Below are 20,960 nucleotides of genomic sequence, written 5' to 3' on the forward strand. Positions count from 1 at the left end.
GTTTTGAATAATCCTCCCACTGCCTAATTGGTTATTTCTCTTTCTCCCTTTAGTTCTCTCATCTACTCAAGTCCTTTGACAGGTGGAGCACTCCTAATGTCATGCACAACTTGAAATTTCATTAGTACTGGAACTTGATCCATGCTTCAGAGTAAATTGGGACTTAAGTCTAAAGTCCCATCACAATAACTTGTCTTGGATTATCTGAAAAAAACTCAAAGCCTTCTCACGATGATGCCCCCTTCCAGCCAATCCTCTTTTCTTCTTTTTCCTTCTCTTCTCTCTTCCCATTACCTTATCTGCCCTTTGGAATTACATAAAGCCTTCACCTTGTCCTTGGTAAAGTATCTAGGATGTCAGCAATAGAAGCAAAAAAATGCAAATGTCACTTGTACCCCTCAGCTTCCTTAACTGCAAAAGGTCTCTGAGCCACTGGTATAAGGTGAAGATTCTGTATCCAATGGGTGGTGTGGTATAGGAAAAAGCCTGAGAGGTCAGGGCCTCTGTAACCTAGGTCACAGTGTGGTTGTCCATCTCCTGGAGTTTCTGGCTCCAGGGAAATGCTTCAGAGTAGCCAGCCTTCAGGCTTCCTACCTTCAAGAATCGCCAGAGCATTTTTTCACTTTGCAGTGACGTTTGCTCTATCTTGTTTTGGCAATAATTCAGGAGATTTCCTGATCCCAGGGCCTCCTGCAGCTCAGCTGATCGTCTCAGGAATTCAGATTCTGTGGTAACTTGACTGATGAAGACAAGGCGGAGGCAAGGCTGTGGCACCTGATGGGCAGGGGTGTTGGGGAGGCCAAAGGTAACCAGCTTCCCCCCAAACTGTTGAAGAAAAACAAGAAAGGTAAAGGTTGTATCTTCAAGCTCAAAATTAACACCAAGTCCACATCACAGGGAAGGCTATTTATTGGTTGACCCTAGAATAGGAAATCAACAATAAGAACTCCTGGGGGTGGAAGGGGATCAGGAAATGAGTAGCAAAAGTGCCTCCATACCAAAACCACTTCCACATTTTTAGCACCATCATCTTAAAACTCTAGCACACGGTACTCATCTTCTCACCTGTGCTGGTAGCACCATTCTCCCAGTCACCTTGGCTACATGCCTTGGCATTATCACAGTCTTTATATCCCCCACACCTACAAAACAGCAGTCTTACCTCTTCTTGTGCAGTGTCTCTCATGCAGGGCTCTTCTGTCCCATTCCCAGTGCTAGCACACCTAGGTTACTGGAATAGGCTGCTAGCTTCTGGGTTTTCCTCCTTCCAAACCATCCTCCAGTCCAAGCCTTAGACTACCACCCTGTACCTATTGCTGCTCAGGAGTGTGTTATGGTTTCATAAGGCCACAGAAGAGAGCTCAAGCTCCTCTGCCTGTAACGTACAAAAGCCTCCAAAGTCAGGGCCAGACTCGCTAGCCTCTCTCTCCCTGCTCATTTATGTAATTGCTCCAACATCCCCAAAGTGCCTAGTTCATTCCTGCCTCTGAGCCTTCACTCACCAAGACACCCCCCCACCCGAGCACACTTCTTGCCAAATTAACGATCCTACATAAAGCATCTGTCACCAAGCAGAGCTCAGTAAAGTACCTTTATTCCATCAGTTCTCCACCTTGAATGCTCATTAAAACCACCTGAGGAGCTTTCCTGCATCATCAGGCTATACTCCAGACAATAAAATCTGAATCTCTCAGAGCGGGACTGGGTATCAGTATATTTTAAAGTTCTTCAGGCTGAAGCCATAGTTTACTACTACTGCTTACTCCCCCAACCCTTCACTATTTCCCTTCCTAAGACCTCTTCCTTAATGAACTTTCCCACTTGGAATTCTTCACTTGACTCCTACAGCGCAAACCTATACTACAGATTAGTGCCAAACAAAACAATCTCAACTTTTGATTTGTTAGCATTTGATAGTCTTACAAAGTGCTTATATATATTCCTATTTGATGTTCATGCCAATTCACTAACATAAGCTGAGCAGGTACTACTATCCCTGTTTTACAGATAAGAACACTGAAGTCCTGAGTTAGTAACTTGGTCAAGGCTACCCAGCTAATAAGTGACAGAGCTATGATAAGAATGCAGGCCTCGGGCACCTGGGTGGCTCAGTCAGTTAAGCTCTGACTCTTGATTTCAGCTCAGGTTGTGATCTCAGGGTTGTGGAACTGAGCTCCATGTTGGCTCTGCACTTGGTGGGAAGTCCACTTGAGATTCTCTCTCCCCCTCTCCCTCAGCCTCTCCCCACCCCCCCCCCAGCCTATGCATTCGCACTCTCTCTCTCTCTCTCTCTTTCAAATAAGTAAATAAATCTTTTTAAAAAAAATGCAGGCCTCTCCAGACAGACTCATAAATACAGAGAACAAATTGGTGGTTGCCAGAGAAGGGGGTAGGAGGATGGGCAAAATGGGTGAAGAGTGGAAGGTACAGGCTTCCAGTTATGGAATGAATAAGTCACAGGGATGAGAGGCACAGCATGAGAAATATAGTCAATGGTACTGTAACAACTTTGTATGGCAACAGATGGTAGCTACCCTTGTGGTGAGCATAGCATAATGTATAGACTTGTCAAATCATTACATTATATATATTGTACACCTGAAACTAAATGTAACATTATGTGTCAACTGTACTTCAATTTAAAAAGGCAGAAAATTAGCATTGGGGCTGATATACAGAAAATGAAACTCTTAGGCATTGCTGTTAGAAATATTGTACAGCTGCTGTGGAAAATGGTATGGTGATTTCTCAGAAAATTAAACACAGAATTGCCTCTTGAAACAAAGAACCAAAAGAATGTACCCCTTTCAACATCAGAATTCTTCACTGCACTGCCTCCTGAGAATGTTAGCCTTCCCTTCACAATAAAACTGGTGGCTCCAAACACAAGAACTACTTCTTTGATACATCTGTTTTCAATTCAAATCAGAATTTAAAGCACTGGGTTAAGTGCTTTAGGGCCCTGCCACTCCTCAGACCAGCAGCAGGAGCATCACCTGGGAACTTGTTGGAAAAGTAGAGTCTTGGGGATCCCTGGGTGGCTCAGTGGTTTGGCGCCTGCCTGCCTTTGGCCCAGGATGTAATCCTGGAGTCCCAGGATCAAGTCCCACGTCGGGCTCCTTGCATGGAGCCTGCTTTGCCCTCTGCCCGTGTCTCTGCCTCTGTGTGTGTGTGTATGTGCCTCTCATGAATAAATGAATAAAATCTTAAAAAAAAAAAAAAGGAAAAGCAGAGTCTTGGGCCCTATCCTAGACTGAATGAACCAGAATTTGAATTTTAATAAGATCCTCAGGTGATCTGTATGTGCATTAAAGCTTAAGAAGCAGCTGCTTTAGAAAAGGAACAAAATGAGGTCCCTATCTTCAAGGAATCTATTACTTAATAGGGTCTCCACACATATATATAAATAACCTTAGTACAGTTAGAATGTATAATTCTAGGACTAGAAATCTTTGAAGTGAAATTTGATTTGGGTTTAAAGACAGGCATTGTGGAGGGGTGGTATTTAAGACAGTAGAAGTCTGTAGTAGGATTCAATGGCTCAGGAGAGAGGTGAAGGGCAGGGTATGGGCTGAAGCAGCAAAGCTGAGTAGTTATTTGTAGAATAGAAAGGAGTCATATGTATCTGAAACCTAGGGAACCATAAGAATCAGGTGGGAATAAAAACTGGAAAGGTGGGCAGCCCTGGTGGCACAGCGGTTTAGTGCCACCTGCAGCCCGGGGTGTGACCCTGGAGACGTGGGATCGAGTCCCATGTCGGACGTGGGATCAAGTCCCATGTCGAGCTTTCTGCATGGAGCCTGCTTCTTCCTCTGCCTGTGTCTCTGCCTAAATAAATAAATAAATAAATAAATCTTTAAAAAAAAAAAAACTGGAAAAGGAAGTGAAGCCCTGTGTACATGTGGTCTGGAGTCCATAGGGGGATGGAGGCCAAAGGTTTTGAGCAAAGGAGTGACAAGATGGAACCTACATTTTTTTCTTTTCTGCTTTGTATTCTAACCCTTACATGTCTGGACTCACTACCAGTCCAGACATGTAAGGGTTAGAGAAAAATTAGGCAGAATCACAGGAAGTTCTCTATAACTGAGCAGTCTAAAGCAACCAATACCTTTTATTTTTTATTTTTAAGATTTTATTTATTCATGAGAGAGGCAGAGACACAGGCAGAGGGAGAAGCAGACTCCATGCAGGGAGCCCGATGCGGGACTCGACCCCAGGACCCCCGGATCACACCCTGAGCCAAAGGCAGATGCTCAACCCCTGAGCCATCCAGGCATCCCGCAGCCAATACCTTTCAGACAGGCCTGGCACAGTAAGCAAGGTGAAGCGGTAGAGAGAAAAGCTATAGAAACTTTGAGCACTAAAATGGGACCTGATCTGAGACACAGGCAGTAGGAATAAATCTCCTATAGAACATAGCTATACATTAGGCATACGAGAGGCTTCACAAACTTATGCATAACCACACACACACACACACACCCACACACTACACTTACAGCAAATGAAACACCTGCTGGCCTTCTCATCCATTTGGGGGGTTTTTTTAGAAGAGGTATCAGTGATGCTTGGGACACTTGCTCTGGTACCTGCAATGGTGGGAGAGGCTGGCCTTTGCTGAAGGAAGAATAAATCTGAGGGCAAAAAGACACCTGTATCACCAACTCAAAGTGGTGCTGCATCTATAAACATTTATTCTGGAAGAAATCCTTGAGATACCCAATCTAGCCTACAAAGCCTTGATTCCTGTTTTCTAGGGAACTGGTAGTGAGGGTAGGATGCCCAAGGCTCTTGGAAGGCCTACTGTATCCAAGGTTTACAGTGGAGGGTAGACACAAAATGGATCTATAGGAGAAAAGGAGATAAGACAGTTCATACTTCCAAAGTAATGGTCCCAGCATGGAGGTCCAGTATCCCTGAAATACCACAGAGAACATCCAGGAGCAAGAGTTAGTCAACATGAGGCCTCTTTTGTACTATGGCAGGAACTGACATCCTCCCAGGAAGATGGGCACTAGAGCAAAGGTTGCAGCTCTCCCAACCCAGGGCCCTGGCTTCCCAGTTTCCAAAAGTTCCCACTTCTTTCCAGGCCATCCCCAGTCTCCTCTTTCTCTACCCCCCACCCCAACATAGAGATAGCATTCTCCACCAAGCCATTCAAACCTTGTCATCATGTCTCATCTGCTGGACTTCCCAGCTCCTATCCATCACAGAGTACAAACTGATCCAGCCGTCAAAGGAGGCAGCAGAGAACACTGGGGGGTCCCGAGGGCACCACTGCACATCAAAGCACCAGCTGCTCTGTGTGGGGAGCTTATATACTACCTGTGAGGGAACCCGACCATTAGGGAAGCCCTGACCTACGTGAGGCAACCCAGAACACACAGCTTATTTCCCCCACAGAGGGGTCAGCCTACCTCACTGCTCCCCAGGTTCCAGCACAAGATCTGGTTGTCCTTGGCACTACTGAGCAGCAGCTCAGCATCAGCCTGGCTCCACGACACAGATAAGATCCCCCTAAAAAGGAAGGGAAAGAGGAACTAACATTTGTTGAATGCCTACTCTAAGTAGGGTACCTTAGAGATCTTGGATAAATTTCATCCCTATAAAATAGGCAGTCTGATTTCATTTTACAAACAAGGAAAATGAGATTTTGAAAAATTAAAAGCAATCATGCAGCCAGAATCCAAGTCAAATCCCAGAGCCCATGCACTACACACTGTATCACTCTGCCTCCCATAGGTCCCCTCACAATGGCCTGTTCTTTTTCCCTGACGATAGAGTAGAGGCTATGAATTAGCATGAATCAGGCAAGCATCCATCCCCATGGGTGCTTTTTAGCCCAGGAGGAAAGTGAGGACTCAACTCTTCAAAGTCCCCAAGAAGGAAGAAAGGCAATATAGCTCTTTAGTAAGAATGAACAGCATGGGGTTGCTTTCTCTGCCATGGGTCCAAGAGCTACAGCTTCAGGGGCAAGCCTGTTCAGATGGCTAGACAGGTGCCAAGGTTCTCTTATTAAGGAGAACTCCTGGAGGAAGCAATCTCACAACCTAAAGAAATGAACATTATCCTTAGATCAGAGCCTGGGGACTCCAAGTATTTCTCATGCCTCTATCTACATTCCCATTTCTGGAAATTAAACGTAATCTTAGGTTCTTTTCCATAACCTTGGGATCTCAAGGAACTCCTCTTTGTTGGGGCTAGAGTTAGGACTGGGAGACTGTGTGTTCACTGGGAATGGCTCTGAAGACAGGGAGGATGTTTGGTAAGTAAAGTGAGGCATTCACTGCCTCCTACCCAGCTCAATTATGCCCCATTATCCAGCAAGGATGTAGACAGTTTGAGGTATTACCTGCTGTGGCTCTCTAGCACCTTCAGGGGCAAGGAGGCAAAGCGCAAATCCCACAGTTGAATCACTGGGAAACGATCATCTTCTGAACAGAGCACCAACTGGGTGGCTATGTCTGGGTGCCAAGCCAGCCCTGAACTGTGCATCTGTGAACAAAGCAGACCCCAATGGGTGATGTAACCTGACTCTTCTGATTATGAACCTTTTCTGCCCAGTTGGAATAGGACCTCTGAGGGCAAGTTTTGTGTCTCTTCCATGTGATAAGTGATGACCATGAGTAAATAAGGAACATTAGAAGCCTTCAGATCACCTGTTTAGCTTCCCTAAGCATTCACTCTCTATTGGAAATCTGCTAAGAGGTAGAATCTACAAGTGCAACGGCTGAAAACAGAACCTTGGCCTGGGGAAGAGCAGCTCCAAAGACTAGGCATGAGGAAGAAGCCAGAGCTCAAGCCTGTATTCTGCCCAATAACTCACCCTGTTGCTATGATCGCTGACTTTGATGATGGGTTCATTCTTCCTGAGATCCCACACAACTGCCTTGCCGCTGGGGTGAGCAGAAGACAGAATGTGTTGAACTTGTGGGTTCCAAGCGACTGTCTTGATGTCTTCTGGAGGCTGCTGAGGCAGGAATGGGGGAGGGGGTAGAGGACAACTTGTCATCCCCTGGACCAAGAGCCATTTGCTGTTCCACTGATCCCAACCACCCACAGAAAGCCCAAGAGTAGACATGGGGCTTCCCAAACCCAAACAGTGTCAGGGAGCTGGGAGTTGAATTTTCCAGAGAGGATCCTTTAGGGTACTGGTGTGGAAGCTAAGAGAATGGCAGGCACCCTTGGATTTTACTCCTATCCCAACGTGCCCCAGAGAGGATGCAATCGAGACTTAAAACAGCCCTCTTATCTATGACAAAGAGAGAGATAGAGGAGGAGGAAGGGAGGAAAATACAGACACATAAGACCCCAGAGAAAATGAAGCAGAAAGAAAAGCCATTGCTATTTCTAGAGCATTAGGTGCTATCAAATTTTATATTTAACTTACCTCACGATACTGTAAGCACAAGACAAAGAACCAGGAAGCAAAAAGATGAGGCCAGTTACAGACTGACAGGTAGGTACACTCAGAGACAGACATACATAAGATCCCCAACTGCATGACAGAACCAGATACAGAGGCAAAACTGACCCACCCCGCAAAAAGGACAAGGATGTACCTGAGTGTCCCCTCTTGGGCCCACTTCACTGAGCCCCGGGCCCTACTCTACTCTGCCTAAGCTCTACTATGATAAATAGTACTCTCACTCCTTTTCTCAATGTCTTTTACTGCCTTTCTTCATCTTCCTTCTAGAAAGCCTAGGACAGTTAATGACCACAGACCACCACATACACACCCTCCCCTCCAGCCCTCCTATTGTTTGGCTGGTAACATGTTAGTCTGTAGAGCTTTATTGCCCTCCAGTGGTAAAGTCCAAAATCTCCTGCGCTCTGGCTGCCTCCAGAATTTAAGACTTTCCTGGGCAAATCAGGTGCACACGCTAATCAGCAGCCCTGGGAGCCTCCTTACCTGTAACTTGCATCCTGGGGTCATTGGCACATTTAGGTTATTCAAATCCCAGATGAATATTTCAGAATCACTGGCCCCTGAGGCCAGGAGATTGCCCTGTATGAAGAAAAGGCCTTTGGAGATACCACCACCCCATGAAAAGGTAGGAGCAGGAAAGGGGAAATAGACCTACATCTGGGGCTTCCAAAGCCTCCCCCATAACAGCCTGGGAAGGGCTCAGAATTATAGACTGGAGGTCACGAGTGAATGCCTCCACTCAGATCTGTTGCTCCATGGCTTGGCCATGTCCAACCAACTGAAATGTAGTACCTGGAAAGGATTAAAGTCAAGGGCTCTGACAGCCCCTGTGTGCTTCTGTCTCTGGGCAATCACAGGCTCCTTCCCGGAAGACAGGATGTGGGTCACATTGTATAGAGTAAGCATGCCATTGTCCCCGCCGCCTGCAATGACCCCGGACCCTTCCAGAAGCCCACTGCCAAAGCTCCCCCAGATGAGCTTGTAAAACCTGAGGAGGTAAAAGGTAAGGTAAAAGGTAAGAAAGGGGAGGAACTGGCATCAGTACCAACTCAGAAATATGTCGGTAGGCAGAGAGGAGGCATCTCTGTCAGCCCCTGCCATTATGCAGGCATCCCCACCATGAGATGGAGTCTGCCTGTCTCCCTCACTTACCAGACACATAACACAGGTTTCCTTGCTTAGTCCTGCCCTTTCTCTGAAAAAGATTCCATCGTTGTTACACTAGAAGTCAGGAGGCCTCTGACACAGAGTTGTGTAGGCATACTTTTTTTTTTTTTAAGTTAACACTATCAGGGCTATTTAGGCCCAAGAAACACATTTCAAATACTAATTACTTCACTTAATCCTCACAACTCAAAAAACAACTACTCACACTTAATTGAAGACTTCCCATGTGTCAGGCACTGTTTGAAGTGCTTCACATATATTAGCTGATTTAATATTCAACAACCCTATGAAGTATTATTATTAACTCCATTTTCAATTGAGGAACTGAGGCACAGAGAATTTATGAAACTTCTGAATACACATTTAGTAATTTTTATCCCTATTTGACAGCTAGGAAGTGGTAGAATAAAGGTTTAAAGTCTGGCTCATCTTCTATTATTTATTTTCTGTTTTTTAGAGGTGAGGAGGGGTAGAGAGAGAGAGAGAGAATCTTAAGTAGACTTCACATTCAGCATACAGCCTGACATGGGGCTTGATCTCACAACCCCAAGATCATAACCTAAGTTGAAGTCAAGAGTCAGACACTCAACTTACCGAGCCACCCAGGCACCCTGGCCCATCTTGTTTTTAGAGCCTGAGCTCTTAACCATCATAAAATAGTGTATTCTATTTAGAGGAAGATCTAAACCCTTTTGTACCTGACTAGAAGCAGGCTTCTTACACCAACAATCACTGTCCCTTATTCCCTCTCAAGCTGTAAGTGAGAAAAGACCCAAGGATCTCTCTACCCTGTGTCTCTTCTATGTGACTAGCCTATGGATCTGCTATATGGCTGCAGTGGGCCAGCCCTAGAAACATACAGGCATAAAAAATAAACATATCTCTTGAGAAACATTTAAGGCTTTCTGAAGATGCTTCTAACAAGACACTATCAGTGTCTTGCACAGAAGAAAAAGATGGACACTGGGCCCCTACAGACAAAGATGGGTCTTCTGCAAAGCCCCTAGGGAAGCCATGTGAGTCCCCAAAATAGAGGACAGGTAATCTGTCCTCTATTTCACAGCTGCTAGCCAAGGGTATTTCCACAGCCCTACAGAGAAGCCAGATTTCACATCAAATGATGTCATAAGATCCCTAGCTGAAATGAAATGTTCCCACACCCTGGGAATAGTCAGCCAAGAAACGGAGTGGAGTGACTGTGCAGGAACCTGTTTGGCCAGTCATTAGCACAGCAACCACCTGTTAGAAATGAAGAGAAGAGCACTGGTTGAGACCAGGTCAGCAACTGAGATAAAACAGCAGAGCAGATACAAACAGCAGTTCTAAAGCTACTGTCCAAAAGGCTATGTGTTCTAAGGTTGCACTGATCTTAATAGGGCAGAAGAATGTGTGCCATATTAGCTCAAAAGGCTGCCATGTTACCCTGGGGCGAGAGGTTAGTGTGGGCAGAAGGCAAGTCAACAGAGTAGCTAGAGAATCCCTGAATAGGTCTCATAGGAACCAGAGGAGTATGGCCAGAGAAAAACTCACATGGGGATGGTAGAAGATGTTGCGGTAACCTCAGTATGGTCACAGTATATGATATCCAGACCAAAGATAAAGGTACCTGAAACCTCAAGGGGGAGTCACCAAAGAGCTGGAAAACAAAGCCCAGTTAGAGTGACCAAATGTAGAACACAGAGCATGACAAAATAACTTTCTTTCTCTAAGCATGTAAAAAGTATAGTCCTATGGTTAACCATTTCACTAGTGAGGGTGAAGCTGGAGAGGAAACAGGCATGATAGAGAACACCGGGGAGAACAGGACCAGCTGGGACAAGATAAGCAAGGACCTGGACATGATTATTCAATGGGTTCAAAGAGTGTCAATCATCTCTGCTCTGCAAATGGACAGGGAACTGTGTGTGTGTACACGCAAGTGTTGTGCATGCAGAGAAAGAGCACAAGCATTTTGACAAACACAACAAAATATTAACAACTGATACATCTAAGTAAAGGTGTATGATTATTCATTGTACTATTCTACTTTTCTATGTTTGAATCATTTAAAAAAACTTAAAAACAAGATGGCCTCTGGCTTGAAAATAGGATTTTCAGAAATTAGAAGGGATTTAAGGAGAAGGTATAGGAAGATTTTGTATAGGGGAATCCCAGGGTGGCTCAGCGGTTTAGCACCTGCCTTTGGCCCAGGGTGTGATCCTGGAGTCCCAGGATTGAGTTCTGCATCGGGCTCCCTGCATGGAGCCTGCTTCTCCCTCTGCCTGTGTCTCTGCCTCTCTCTGTTTCTCATGAATAAATAAAATCTTAAAAAAAAAAAAAAGGAAGAGTTTGTACAGAATGGGAACTTTCAAAACATGAGAATAACAGGGGAATTCTCTGAAGTGGTTTCCACGGAAATGGAAACAATAGATACCACAGAGCATCAAGAATGATGGGTGGCACCTAAAGAAAATACAGATTATTTACATACCTATCTAGGCCATGCAAAGTAGAATTCCCAGAGACAGGCTCTCAGAATCCACATTTTTAATGAGCCCCCAGGTGATTCTAATAAGCAACCAGGGTTGAGAACCCCTGTACCAAATACATCAGACTGACACCAGCCTAGACCAAAAAAGACATTGAAATTCGCAAAGATAGAATCAGCCCTAAGAACCACCTCATGGCTATGCTTCCGCAGGAAAGAAAAAGACAAGGTTCAAGAGGGTAAACTGAGGCCTGAGAGGTCAGAAGGTCATCCCTGCTAAGCTCAGCTGAGGACAAGCTTTAGCTGCTTTATTTTTAGGAACATGTGCTGTGTAAATCCTTGCTTCTATATGTACTTCTTTATCTGGGATTTTGCTTTTATTTGCTTAGTTAGGTTTCTTTTTAAAAATCCCAACCTCATGTTAGTGAACTCAAGTGAAAACAAGTCAAAATAGCTGAGGGAATCCAAGTTTCCTTAAAAGTCAGAGCAATGCAGGCAGTACTCCAAGCTACAGAATGAAGCATGGCTGTGAGGGAAGTTTTGTCCTGATGCTCACCTAGTATGCACCAAGAAACTATATGCCTATGTATCCTGAAGTTACAGCAGAGAAAAACAGGGCCAGAGAAGCTAAATAATGTGCCCAAGAGGATATTAGATGGCAGTGCTGGGTTCTGAACCGAGGTCTATCCAACAACAAAGCTCATGTTTTCTCTACTCTGTGATCTTGATGTAATCTCTAAAGAAGGCAACTGGGAAATGGGAAAACTAAGAGAAATACATGATCTTTTTCAGCTTGCTGTTCCATACAGAGGCAGCCAAAGAGGGGTCACAATGCTCCCCAAGTAGCTAGAACTGCTATAAAGGTACTAGAAGATAGATCACCTACCTTCTTCATGTTATGAGAGGATGGGTCATACAGAGGCTACAGAGACCACAAGGAGATCTAGGTCAGTGTAGACAGAGGGTGGAATATAGCACATTACACATCGGCCTCTGATCTTACTCAGCCACAGCAGCTAAGTCCTCAATTCACAAGTCAACACACAAATCATGTATTCTTCTCCCCAAAACCTCTTCTTGCATGAGATTCATCTAACAAACCAAATATTGCCAGCTTCAGTGTGCATGCTAATCTGTACTGATTCTGACGCATCCAGTGGCATTTATCCACGCATTTCCAATCTACCTATATAGTCTGAGACAGTCTCCTATCCACATCCATATCAGTGTTTCAGAGCAGTTCTCTTTCAGTTAAGTATTTCTAAATATATGACATTTCTCTGATGCATCATGGCTTGAGGATAAGGGGGTCTTCAGGATTCAAATGTGGTTAATCCATGGGTCTGGTGAAAAGGGCAGGAAAAGGAAGGGGAAAGATTCTGAAAAGTATATTTTTATGTAATAACGAAGGGGGGGCACCTGGGTGGCTCAGCTGCGTAAGCGTCCAACTCTTGATTTTGGCTCAGATCATGATCTCAGGATCCTGAGATTGAGCCCTGCTTCAGGCTCTGTGCCCAATGAGGAGTCTGCTTTTCTCCTCTCTCCTTTCTCTCTCTCAACTAATAGATAAATCTTTGGGGGGGGGGAGAGAGATTGTGCTATAAAAAAGAAAGGGAAGGAAAGACTGAACCTAAGACCTAAATTCAGAGTTCAGTAGGTTCTCAGCAGGCATCTTACACAATCTCTTCTTTAAACATAAGTGAGGAAACTGAAGACCAGTGTCAGAATACCATTTGCACAGTCATGTATCTTTAGTCAAGGATGCAACCCAATACAACTGTGCATTCTGCTAAACCATGCAAAAGATGACAGAGAAAAGAAAGAGGGAGGCATAGAACAAAGACTGGGCAGCCCTCTACCTACTCTGATCAATAGTTTCAGATATGAATTTCTGAGTAAGTGACCGAATCCAGGCTGAGAAGAAAGTGGGGGTCTTAGACCCTGGGGTGTCCAAGATGATTTCTTCAACAAGACTCTAATGATCAAGGTCTAGGTCAAAGGTAATTCCTTAGGTCTTTGGACACAATTATAGAAGTGGAAAAGAAAGTAAAAATGAAATACTCTCAATAGTGTTAATTGTACTATTTATTTGGGTTATAGCCCCCAATCCTTGCAGGATGGAACAGGGTATGAAGTGAAGTTTATGATTCATGAATTGAGTATCAACATTTCAAAAAGGGTTCCTTCAACATAGCTGGCTGCAAAACAAACCGATCATCACACTTGAAAAGCTCTCAAGGAACTAAGGTTAACTGAAGAATAACTATAACTAACTAAAATGGTGGATATGAATGCTCAGTTTGGTAATTCCGACATTTCTAATGTCACTCATTCATTTAATAGATATTTATTAAACATCTAACACCAGGCACTGTTTTAGGAGCTAGAGATACAGCAGTGAACAAAACAGACAAAAATCTCTGCCCATAGGGTTCTTAGGATTCAATTTCAAGATTTCTTTTTTTTTTTTTTTTTTGTAAAGATTTCATTTATTTACTCATGAGAGACACACAGAGAGAGGGAGGCAGAGATACAGAGGGAGAAACAGGCTCCATGCAGGAAGCCCGACGTGGGACTTGATCCCAGTCTGTGAGACTTGATCCCAGGTCTCCAGGATCATGCCCTAGACTAAAGGCAGTGCTAAACCACTGAGCCACCCAGGCTGCCCCAATTTCAAGATTTCTTAAGCAATTATATTGCCTCTTTCTTAGGAACTCTGCCCTAAGGAGCCACTACTGTGCTGAAGCTGCTAATGTGCTGGCCAAGGACAAGAGTCCTTGCCCACTGGTCCTATTCTTTAACTCCAGAAGTATAAATGTAGTTGAATTAGCTCCACCCCTTTCAGGGGCCCTTTCTGAAATGCTTGCTTAGATGCTAAGAATATCTCATCATTATTGGTAAACCCTTCAGTGGCTGCTCTTCAAAGGGAAAGGTGCTGGAAATACAGAGATGTAAAGAACTCTGAAATAAGGGATACTGTCAGAAAGTCATAAAGGGGCTTCAGAAAGGGAGGACAATAACTAGGCTAAACCATGAAAAGAAAAGAGAGGATACTTCTGTCTAAATATCTTAATTAATCTCTCAGATGAAAAAATGCACAGGAGAATACAAAGCTGCATTTTGACCAGTAATCTCTAAAGTGGGATGGGCAAGATAATTTTCAAAGTTGTAGGGAAAAGATTTATATTTTTAACCTATAAAATTATACAAATTGCATTTTTTAATAGTAGAGTAACACATGTATATTACTTACATTGCCTATACGACTTGAGTATAGTGAAAATTCACATTTTCCCTGGTGGCATCAAAATTTGGAGGCCATTACTTCAGAATTTAAGCCACATCTTTATAAAACCTATAAAAGAGGGCAGCTGGGATGGGTCAGCGGTTTAGCACCACCTTCAGCCCAGGTTGTGATCCTGGAGACCCGGGATCAAGTCCCACGTCTGGCTCCCTGCATGGAGCCTGCTTCTCCCTCTGCCTGTGTCTCTGCCTCTCTCTCTCGTGCTCTGCCCTCTCTCATGAATAAATAAATAAAATATTTAAAAAATATAAAAATAAAAAAAATTAAATTAAACCTATAAAAGAGAAGTTAAATAATAGAAATAAGGTAGATTTTGGAGTTAAGCCTAGATATAAATCCTAGCTTGCCAGGGTTTCAGTCTCCTCCTATGTAAAATGGGAATAATGGTATTTATGGCTCAGGCTCATTTTGAGGGATAAATGATATACAGAGCTCCTAGCATAGTCCCTGGTCTGTATACATGTGCTCTGTGAATCCCAGTACTTAGCTCTATAAGCCTGAGAGAGCCATGAAATCCATGAGTACCCAATCAGTTCCTAACCACAATGAGAAGATGCTCATTTGTTCTCCTCCCCTTGGCAGAAAAAGAGATATTGTGTAAGGTTATCTTCACAAGAGCCAATGGAGGAAGGAGCCAACATCTCTAGGCTGAGAGAGAGATCAGGTACTTATGGGTCCAGGTTTGTATGAGGCATCTCTATCACATGATTCTGCTTGACACTGCTGCTGCTGCTGCTGACCAAAGAGGTGCAAGTGGTGGTTTTAAAAAATCCTTTTGCAAAATAACCCCAGGCTTAACTTGTTCCCTCATGAATCTCCTCATGAACCCCAAGAAGCACACATTACCACCAGGATTCCTCAACAGGGTCTATATCAGGATCTGCCCCACATACCCATCACCAATTCAGACATAGTACCTGTTTGAGGCAGAAAGGACTCCCTTGTGCTTCAAGTCCAAAGAAGGGTCCCTGAAATCAACCTCAAAGATTTCCAATGTGCCACTTGTGCTAAAGGAGGCATCTAGCTGCTGGGCAGATGTTCCTAGGCACAAGAAAAGTTAGGAAGAAGCAGCATATAAGCAAAAATACATGCACAGATTTGGGGTATAAATGGTTAGTGAGTGGAGAGGTAGAAGAACAGGAGAGGACTGGGTATACCCTTTTTCAAATGATAACTCCAAAGAAAACAAGAAAAGAGAGGCGTCCAGGCTTGAGGCATAGCTCAAAGCAAACACCTAATGTCCCCTTGCTTGTGCTGTGAGCAAACCCCACCTTTCCAGGACTCTAAACCTTTCTCTGAAGCTCAGTAAAGAATTCTGGATAGTAAGTCTCCCTTTGACTTGTGTACTTTCAGTAGATTGTAGTACACAGAATCATCATACCTGTGGCCAGATACACAGGGTACTGGCTGGCTGGGCTCCACGCTTGGACAGCTGGCCGTTCTAGTTCCTTTAGCTTCATGGTCTGTCCTGTGTGTGGCAGAAAATTGACATGGCCCTTGGCCTACTGAAAATAGAAACCTCCAAACTTAAGGGCCAGGTCTAGGGCATAGCTGTAGACACGAGATCTTGTTTCTCTCACCCCACCATGGAATGGGGCATTTCAGGGCAATACAGGGTGACATACACATGACCATCTGTAGATTGACAAGGATGGTTCACTTACCCAATTACTGAAATCTAATGCTTTAACCCAAAAAAGATATTCAAACACAGTGGTTGCCAAGGCCTAATGGTGATGATAATTATCAAATCAGATAATCTCTCAGTGACCTCATCTATTCCCTTGGCTTTACATATCATCCATATGCTGATGACCCCCAAATTCATACCACCAATACATATCTCTCCTCTGACTTCCAAATTCTTACATATAACTGCTAATCAAATATTTCCATCTTGATATAGCAAAGATACCTAAATTAGTCTCAAACCGAATTCTCTATTCCACTATGTCCTCGCTTCAAATCTGTTCTTCCTCTAGTTTTCTTCATCTCAGTAAATGGTACCACTATCCACCTAATTGCTTAACCAGGAAACCTGAAAATCACCCTTGGTTCCTCCTTTTCCTTCTAATTCATCATTAAGTCTTCCTGATTCCACGTCCAAAATTGTATCTCAATCTGTTTACTTTTCCCCATCTCCACTACCACTACCACTCTGTTTGAAAATACCATCATCTCTCACCTGGAATACTGCATTAATCTTCCAACTGGTCATCTTCGCTCTACCATCACCCAATTAACTCTACATAGCAGCAGAAGTGAACTTTTAAAATCATAAACAGGATTTTGGCATTCCATGCTTAAAACCTTCCAATGACTTCTATTGCACTCAGACTAAAATTGCACTCAAATCTTTTATGACCCTGCTCAAAGGCTCTAGCCTACACCATCAACCTCATCTCTTGCCACATTCCCCTCTTACTATGCTGCAGCCACATTCGCCTTTTTTTTTTCTTTTCCTGGCTTTTTACCACCACAGAGCTTTTGTAAATTCTGTTTCCTATATTTTGAATGTTCTTCCTTTCATTCTCTGCATAACTGGCCCCTTATCACATCTTTCCGGGCTCAGCTTCTCACCCCCTCAGAGAGGTGAGCCACCAAATGAAAATTAGACTCATTATTTTTTCTTCTTGGTAACTTATGTTTATTTACACTTACACTGTTGGTCTCATCCACTAATAAGTGAAGTCCAGGGGAGCCTGTACTGTGTCTGCATTGTTCATCACATTATAAATAACCAGTGCCAGAACAATGTCTGATATATAGCAAGTGCTTGATAATATTTGTTGGGTAAATGTAAACATCCATTTTAATTCTGTGGTTTCCAACCCAATTCTAATGCATATTCAAGGTGCCATCCCAACAGAGTAGCAAAGTGGCAGACAAGTGTTTTCTTTGTTTCTAAGGTGACACTGAACTTGAGGGAGGACACTTGGGACCGTTGTGACCTGCTTAAGGAGTCCACCGTCAGGTTAGCCTCAATCTACAAAAATAGCAGGTAGTATTACTCAACCTCTAATGTAATCTCCAGCCTGAAGAAAGTTTAAGGCTGCCAATTCAGCCAAGATTCTCAGGGGGCCTCTAAACACTTGAGGCAACATCAATTACCTACGGACTCGCTGCATATCATATTATATAGTCACCATTGCCACCTGCTGGTCAAAGCTATTTTCACGTTTCTGGGGAAAGCCCTTAAAAAAGTAGGGGCTGCGTTTAGCACTGCTCATTTAACGTCCAAATCTCATTTCTCACAATGGTTCTGTGCGGCAAGTCCTATTACTATCCCCATTTTACGAGGAAGAAAACAGGCTGGGCCGAGATGTGAACCCCAATCAGCCCCCACGGCCCAGTGTGTTTAACCATTATATTAGTTCAAACTACGCTAGTTCAGACACTTGAGGTGTCAAATCCCCGACGGTCTAGAAACCGGGAAGATGGGCTTTTAATCCACATTCAACGGAGGGCCGAACAGACTCCTGCAGTGATGGTGTTCGGCAGCGACCTCCGGGGCCCTGGCCCTTTGGGCGGCACGGTCTGTCCTGCCCACCCTGTGCTCCAGGCCGGGGCCGGGAGCGCGGACGCAGGCTCGAGGGCAGCGCTGAAGGGAGACCCTCGTCCGGCCGCAGCACCCCCGCGCGGCCGGGAGCGCGGAGCTGGGTGCGACCCGAGGGCGGCCGCGGCGCGGCCCGGGCGTGCCCGCGGGGGGTGAGCTCCCCCGAGGCGCTCTACCGACGGCGGAGCCGCAGTCCCCGACTCCAGACAGGTGGGGGAAGACCCACCTGCACGGAAAGCCCAGGTCAGGGTGGCGCGGCGCAGCCGGAGCCGATCTCCTTACAGGGCCTTTGGGCTCAACAGGGTGCTGTGGACGGCAGCCGCCGAAGGCCAAAAGTAGTCCTGGCAGGGCACCGCACGCGCGAAGCGCAGGGTCGAGGAGCCGGCGGACCCGCCAAGGATGTAATAGGATTCTCGCTTTTACTTCGGGATCCGTCGCCAGTCCTGTGATTGCGCAGTTCTGCCGCAGTGGGTCGGATCCTGCGACCGCTAATTTCTAGCCTATTCAATTTGAGCCAGGCTCCAGGACAGTCCCCAGAAAAGGGAAAATACTAATTCGTTGTTTGTTGAAGTGGAGAAGACCTGGTACTAGTTCCAGAAGCTCTCAGTGTTATCCTAATTGACAAGGTAAATAGGAATCCCGGCCGTAAATAACGGCAACGCACTACAGCCCGGCAACAACTGGTGCCCAAAAGCTGTTGGCTGAGCTAATTAAAGGGTATAGGCGTGCAGAGGACTACGTACTGTAGACCAGGGCCTTCCTGGAAGGTTTCAGGGACAAGAGACGGATATCATACCTTGCAGCAGCAACATAGGCCGTGTCTCAGGAGGAAGGAAGGGCCCAACTGGATATAGGCCCCCTGGCATCTCCCGTACAACGAATGAAAGAGGTCAGGTACAGATTAGGAATACCAGTTCAACAATGCAGGTAGTTGGGAGTTAGTGAGAATTATGAGTTTGGGTGCAATAAGATGAAGATTATATTCTGAGACAAATAATATGGACTCCCTTGAAGAGAAAACAGACCTGGAGGCAGGGACTCAAATTAGGAGACTAACAGAATAGTCCAGGTACCGGGTGATGAATGTCTGGATTAACATAGTGGTGATGATTGTAAAGGAAAACTGGACAGGTTCTTGTGGCTGATGAGGTAAAGGGTTGAAGGAGGAAGTGAAAAAATCGGATGGATTTTTTTATGTTGACTGAGGAACATTTCCAAGCAAAAATGTCAGCACCTGAAGACCTTAGACCTGTTGATTCAAAACTTTGGTTTAATGCATAAGTTCCACTGTGTTTTTCCAGTTACGTCTCCAAAGATGAACTGGTTCAGTTATTTTACAATGGAGCCCCTAATCACTGTGACACAAGTCTAATTCCCTTTTCATGTGGACTAGAGGGTTTTGAAGTCAGGACAACACAATTCAGGGCATTGTCTGTCCTGCCCACTCTGTGTACTAATTACCTACTAAACATTTCTTGAACATCTAAGCACCACAACAGGGGATTAGACCTGACAGCAAGTAAAACAGGGCGGAAACCTGAACCTTAGACTATACCTCGAATTAGGGAATGAGGCAGAAATGTCACTGGTGGGAGTGCTCTGAAGGAAATCTGAACCAGGGGATCCCTGGGTGGCTCAGTGGTATAGCGCCTGCCTTTGGCCCAGGGCGCGATCCTGGAGTCCCAGGATGGAGTCCCGCGTCGGGCTCCTGGCATGGAGCCTGCTTCTCCCTCCTCCTGTGTCTCTGCCTCTCTCTATCATAAATAATAAATAAATAAATATTTAAAAAAAAAGAAATCTGAACCAAATGCTTAAGGTCAGTTTCAAGAATAGAATTAAAAAAATAAAAAGTACAGGGGTGGCTAGGTGGCTCAGTCAGTTAAGCATCCGACTCTTGATTTCAGCTCAGGTCATGATCTCAGGGCTGTGAAATTGAGCCCCATCTCTGGCTCCACGCTGGGCATGGAACCTGCTTGAGATTCTCTCCCTTGGGGATCCCTGGGTGGCGCCGCGGTTTGGTGCCTGCCCTTGGCCCAGGGCGCGATCCTGGAGACCCAAAATCAAATCCCACGTCGGGCTCCCGGTGCATGGAGCCTGCTTCTCCCTCTGCCTCTCTCTCTCTCTGTGTGTGACTATCGTGAATAAATAGGAATTTAAAAAAAAAAAAAAAAAAAAAAAAGATTCTCTCCCTTTCCCTCCCCTCCCCCTTCCAAAAAATAAATTAAAATTAAAAAAATTAGAAGTACACTCTTCTCTTTCAGCTCACACATCTCTTAATTCTTTTCACTCTGTTTGGTAACTGCCAGTCTTACCTTCTAGGTAAATACTTGAAGGCAATTATTTTGTCTTGTCCAATTTTATATCTACAGGATCTATCAGTTTCTGATACATATTATACACAGAGGTTTGTTAAATATATTATCAAATGCGACAGAGGACAGAGTGTGAAGAAAGATAAAAAGCCAGTGGAGACACTGAAGTAGAGGCATTTTAGTATCAGTATTCATCCCCTGATCTCATAAAAGTCCCTTTCAGGGCCTGGACAAAAACTAACTTGGATGAATTTGCTTTCATAGGTCATGTTGAATGTGTGATTTTTTTGTGGACAGGTTTTCGGGTAGCATGACTGTTATTTTAAGAAAATGTCCCCAAAGGGACAAAAAAAAAATGAATTGGTTCACTTAACAGATACATTGAGACAGACCCTCAAAAACAGGAGCAAAAGCCATGCATAGGTTCAGAGTAACTCAATGAACTGTCCTCCAATTCACAAATGTAGCATTCAGAATTTGCCTTGGAACAAGAAATACACTCTTACAACAAAAATAACATTAGAGACAGTCACAGCCCCAAGTAAGTCCAAAAACACCTATTTACCCTGGAATATACTTAGAACATGTTAAAGTGCAATTTAAAAAACAAAAAAACTAACCACTATAAAAAGTTTTTTTGTTTTGTTTTGTTTTTGCACCACCGGGGCTGCCCTGTTTTTTAATGAGAAATACATCTTGTCCCAACTTGGGAAGTCAGGAACGTA

General features: G+C 44.5%; 1 protein-coding gene across 17 annotated transcripts in view; it reads right to left on the bottom strand.

Annotated features, from left to right (window-relative positions):
- Positions 1-18,628, bottom strand: part of SEC31B (SEC31 homolog B, COPII coat complex component) — a 59,682-nt gene extending 41,054 nt beyond the window's left edge. For 4 of the 17 annotated variants that reach the window (XR_007406945.1, XR_007406944.1, XR_007406943.1 and 1 more), the window contains exons 1-11: positions 18,150-18,620; positions 15,749-15,835; positions 15,285-15,408; positions 8,222-8,417; positions 7,913-8,008; positions 6,827-6,970; positions 6,353-6,495; positions 5,418-5,517; positions 5,164-5,325; positions 4,500-4,634; positions 595-825 (exon numbers count right to left, since the gene is read on the bottom strand). Coding sequence is in view for 11 of the 17 variants with exons in the window: in XM_049103646.1 (XP_048959603.1) it covers positions 595-825; positions 4,500-4,634; positions 5,164-5,325; positions 5,418-5,517; positions 6,353-6,495; positions 6,827-6,970; positions 7,913-8,008; positions 8,222-8,417; positions 15,285-15,408; positions 15,749-15,827 (1,410 nt within the window). In the remaining 6 variants the exon portion in view is untranslated. Of the gene's footprint in view, positions 1-594; positions 826-4,499; positions 4,635-5,163; positions 5,326-5,417; positions 5,518-6,352; positions 6,496-6,826; positions 6,971-7,912; positions 8,009-8,084; positions 8,127-8,221; positions 8,418-15,284; positions 15,409-15,748; positions 15,836-18,149 lie in introns of those variants that run through there. The other 13 variants (XR_007406947.1, XM_049103647.1, XR_007406946.1 and 10 more) reach the window with 11 other exon arrangements.
- Between the last annotated feature and the right edge of the window lie 2,332 nt (positions 18,629-20,960).

Source organism: Canis lupus, chromosome 28 (assembly GCF_003254725.2).
Source record: "Canis lupus dingo isolate Sandy chromosome 28, ASM325472v2, whole genome shotgun sequence".
NCBI classification, from domain to species: domain Eukaryota; kingdom Metazoa; phylum Chordata; class Mammalia; order Carnivora; family Canidae; genus Canis; species Canis lupus.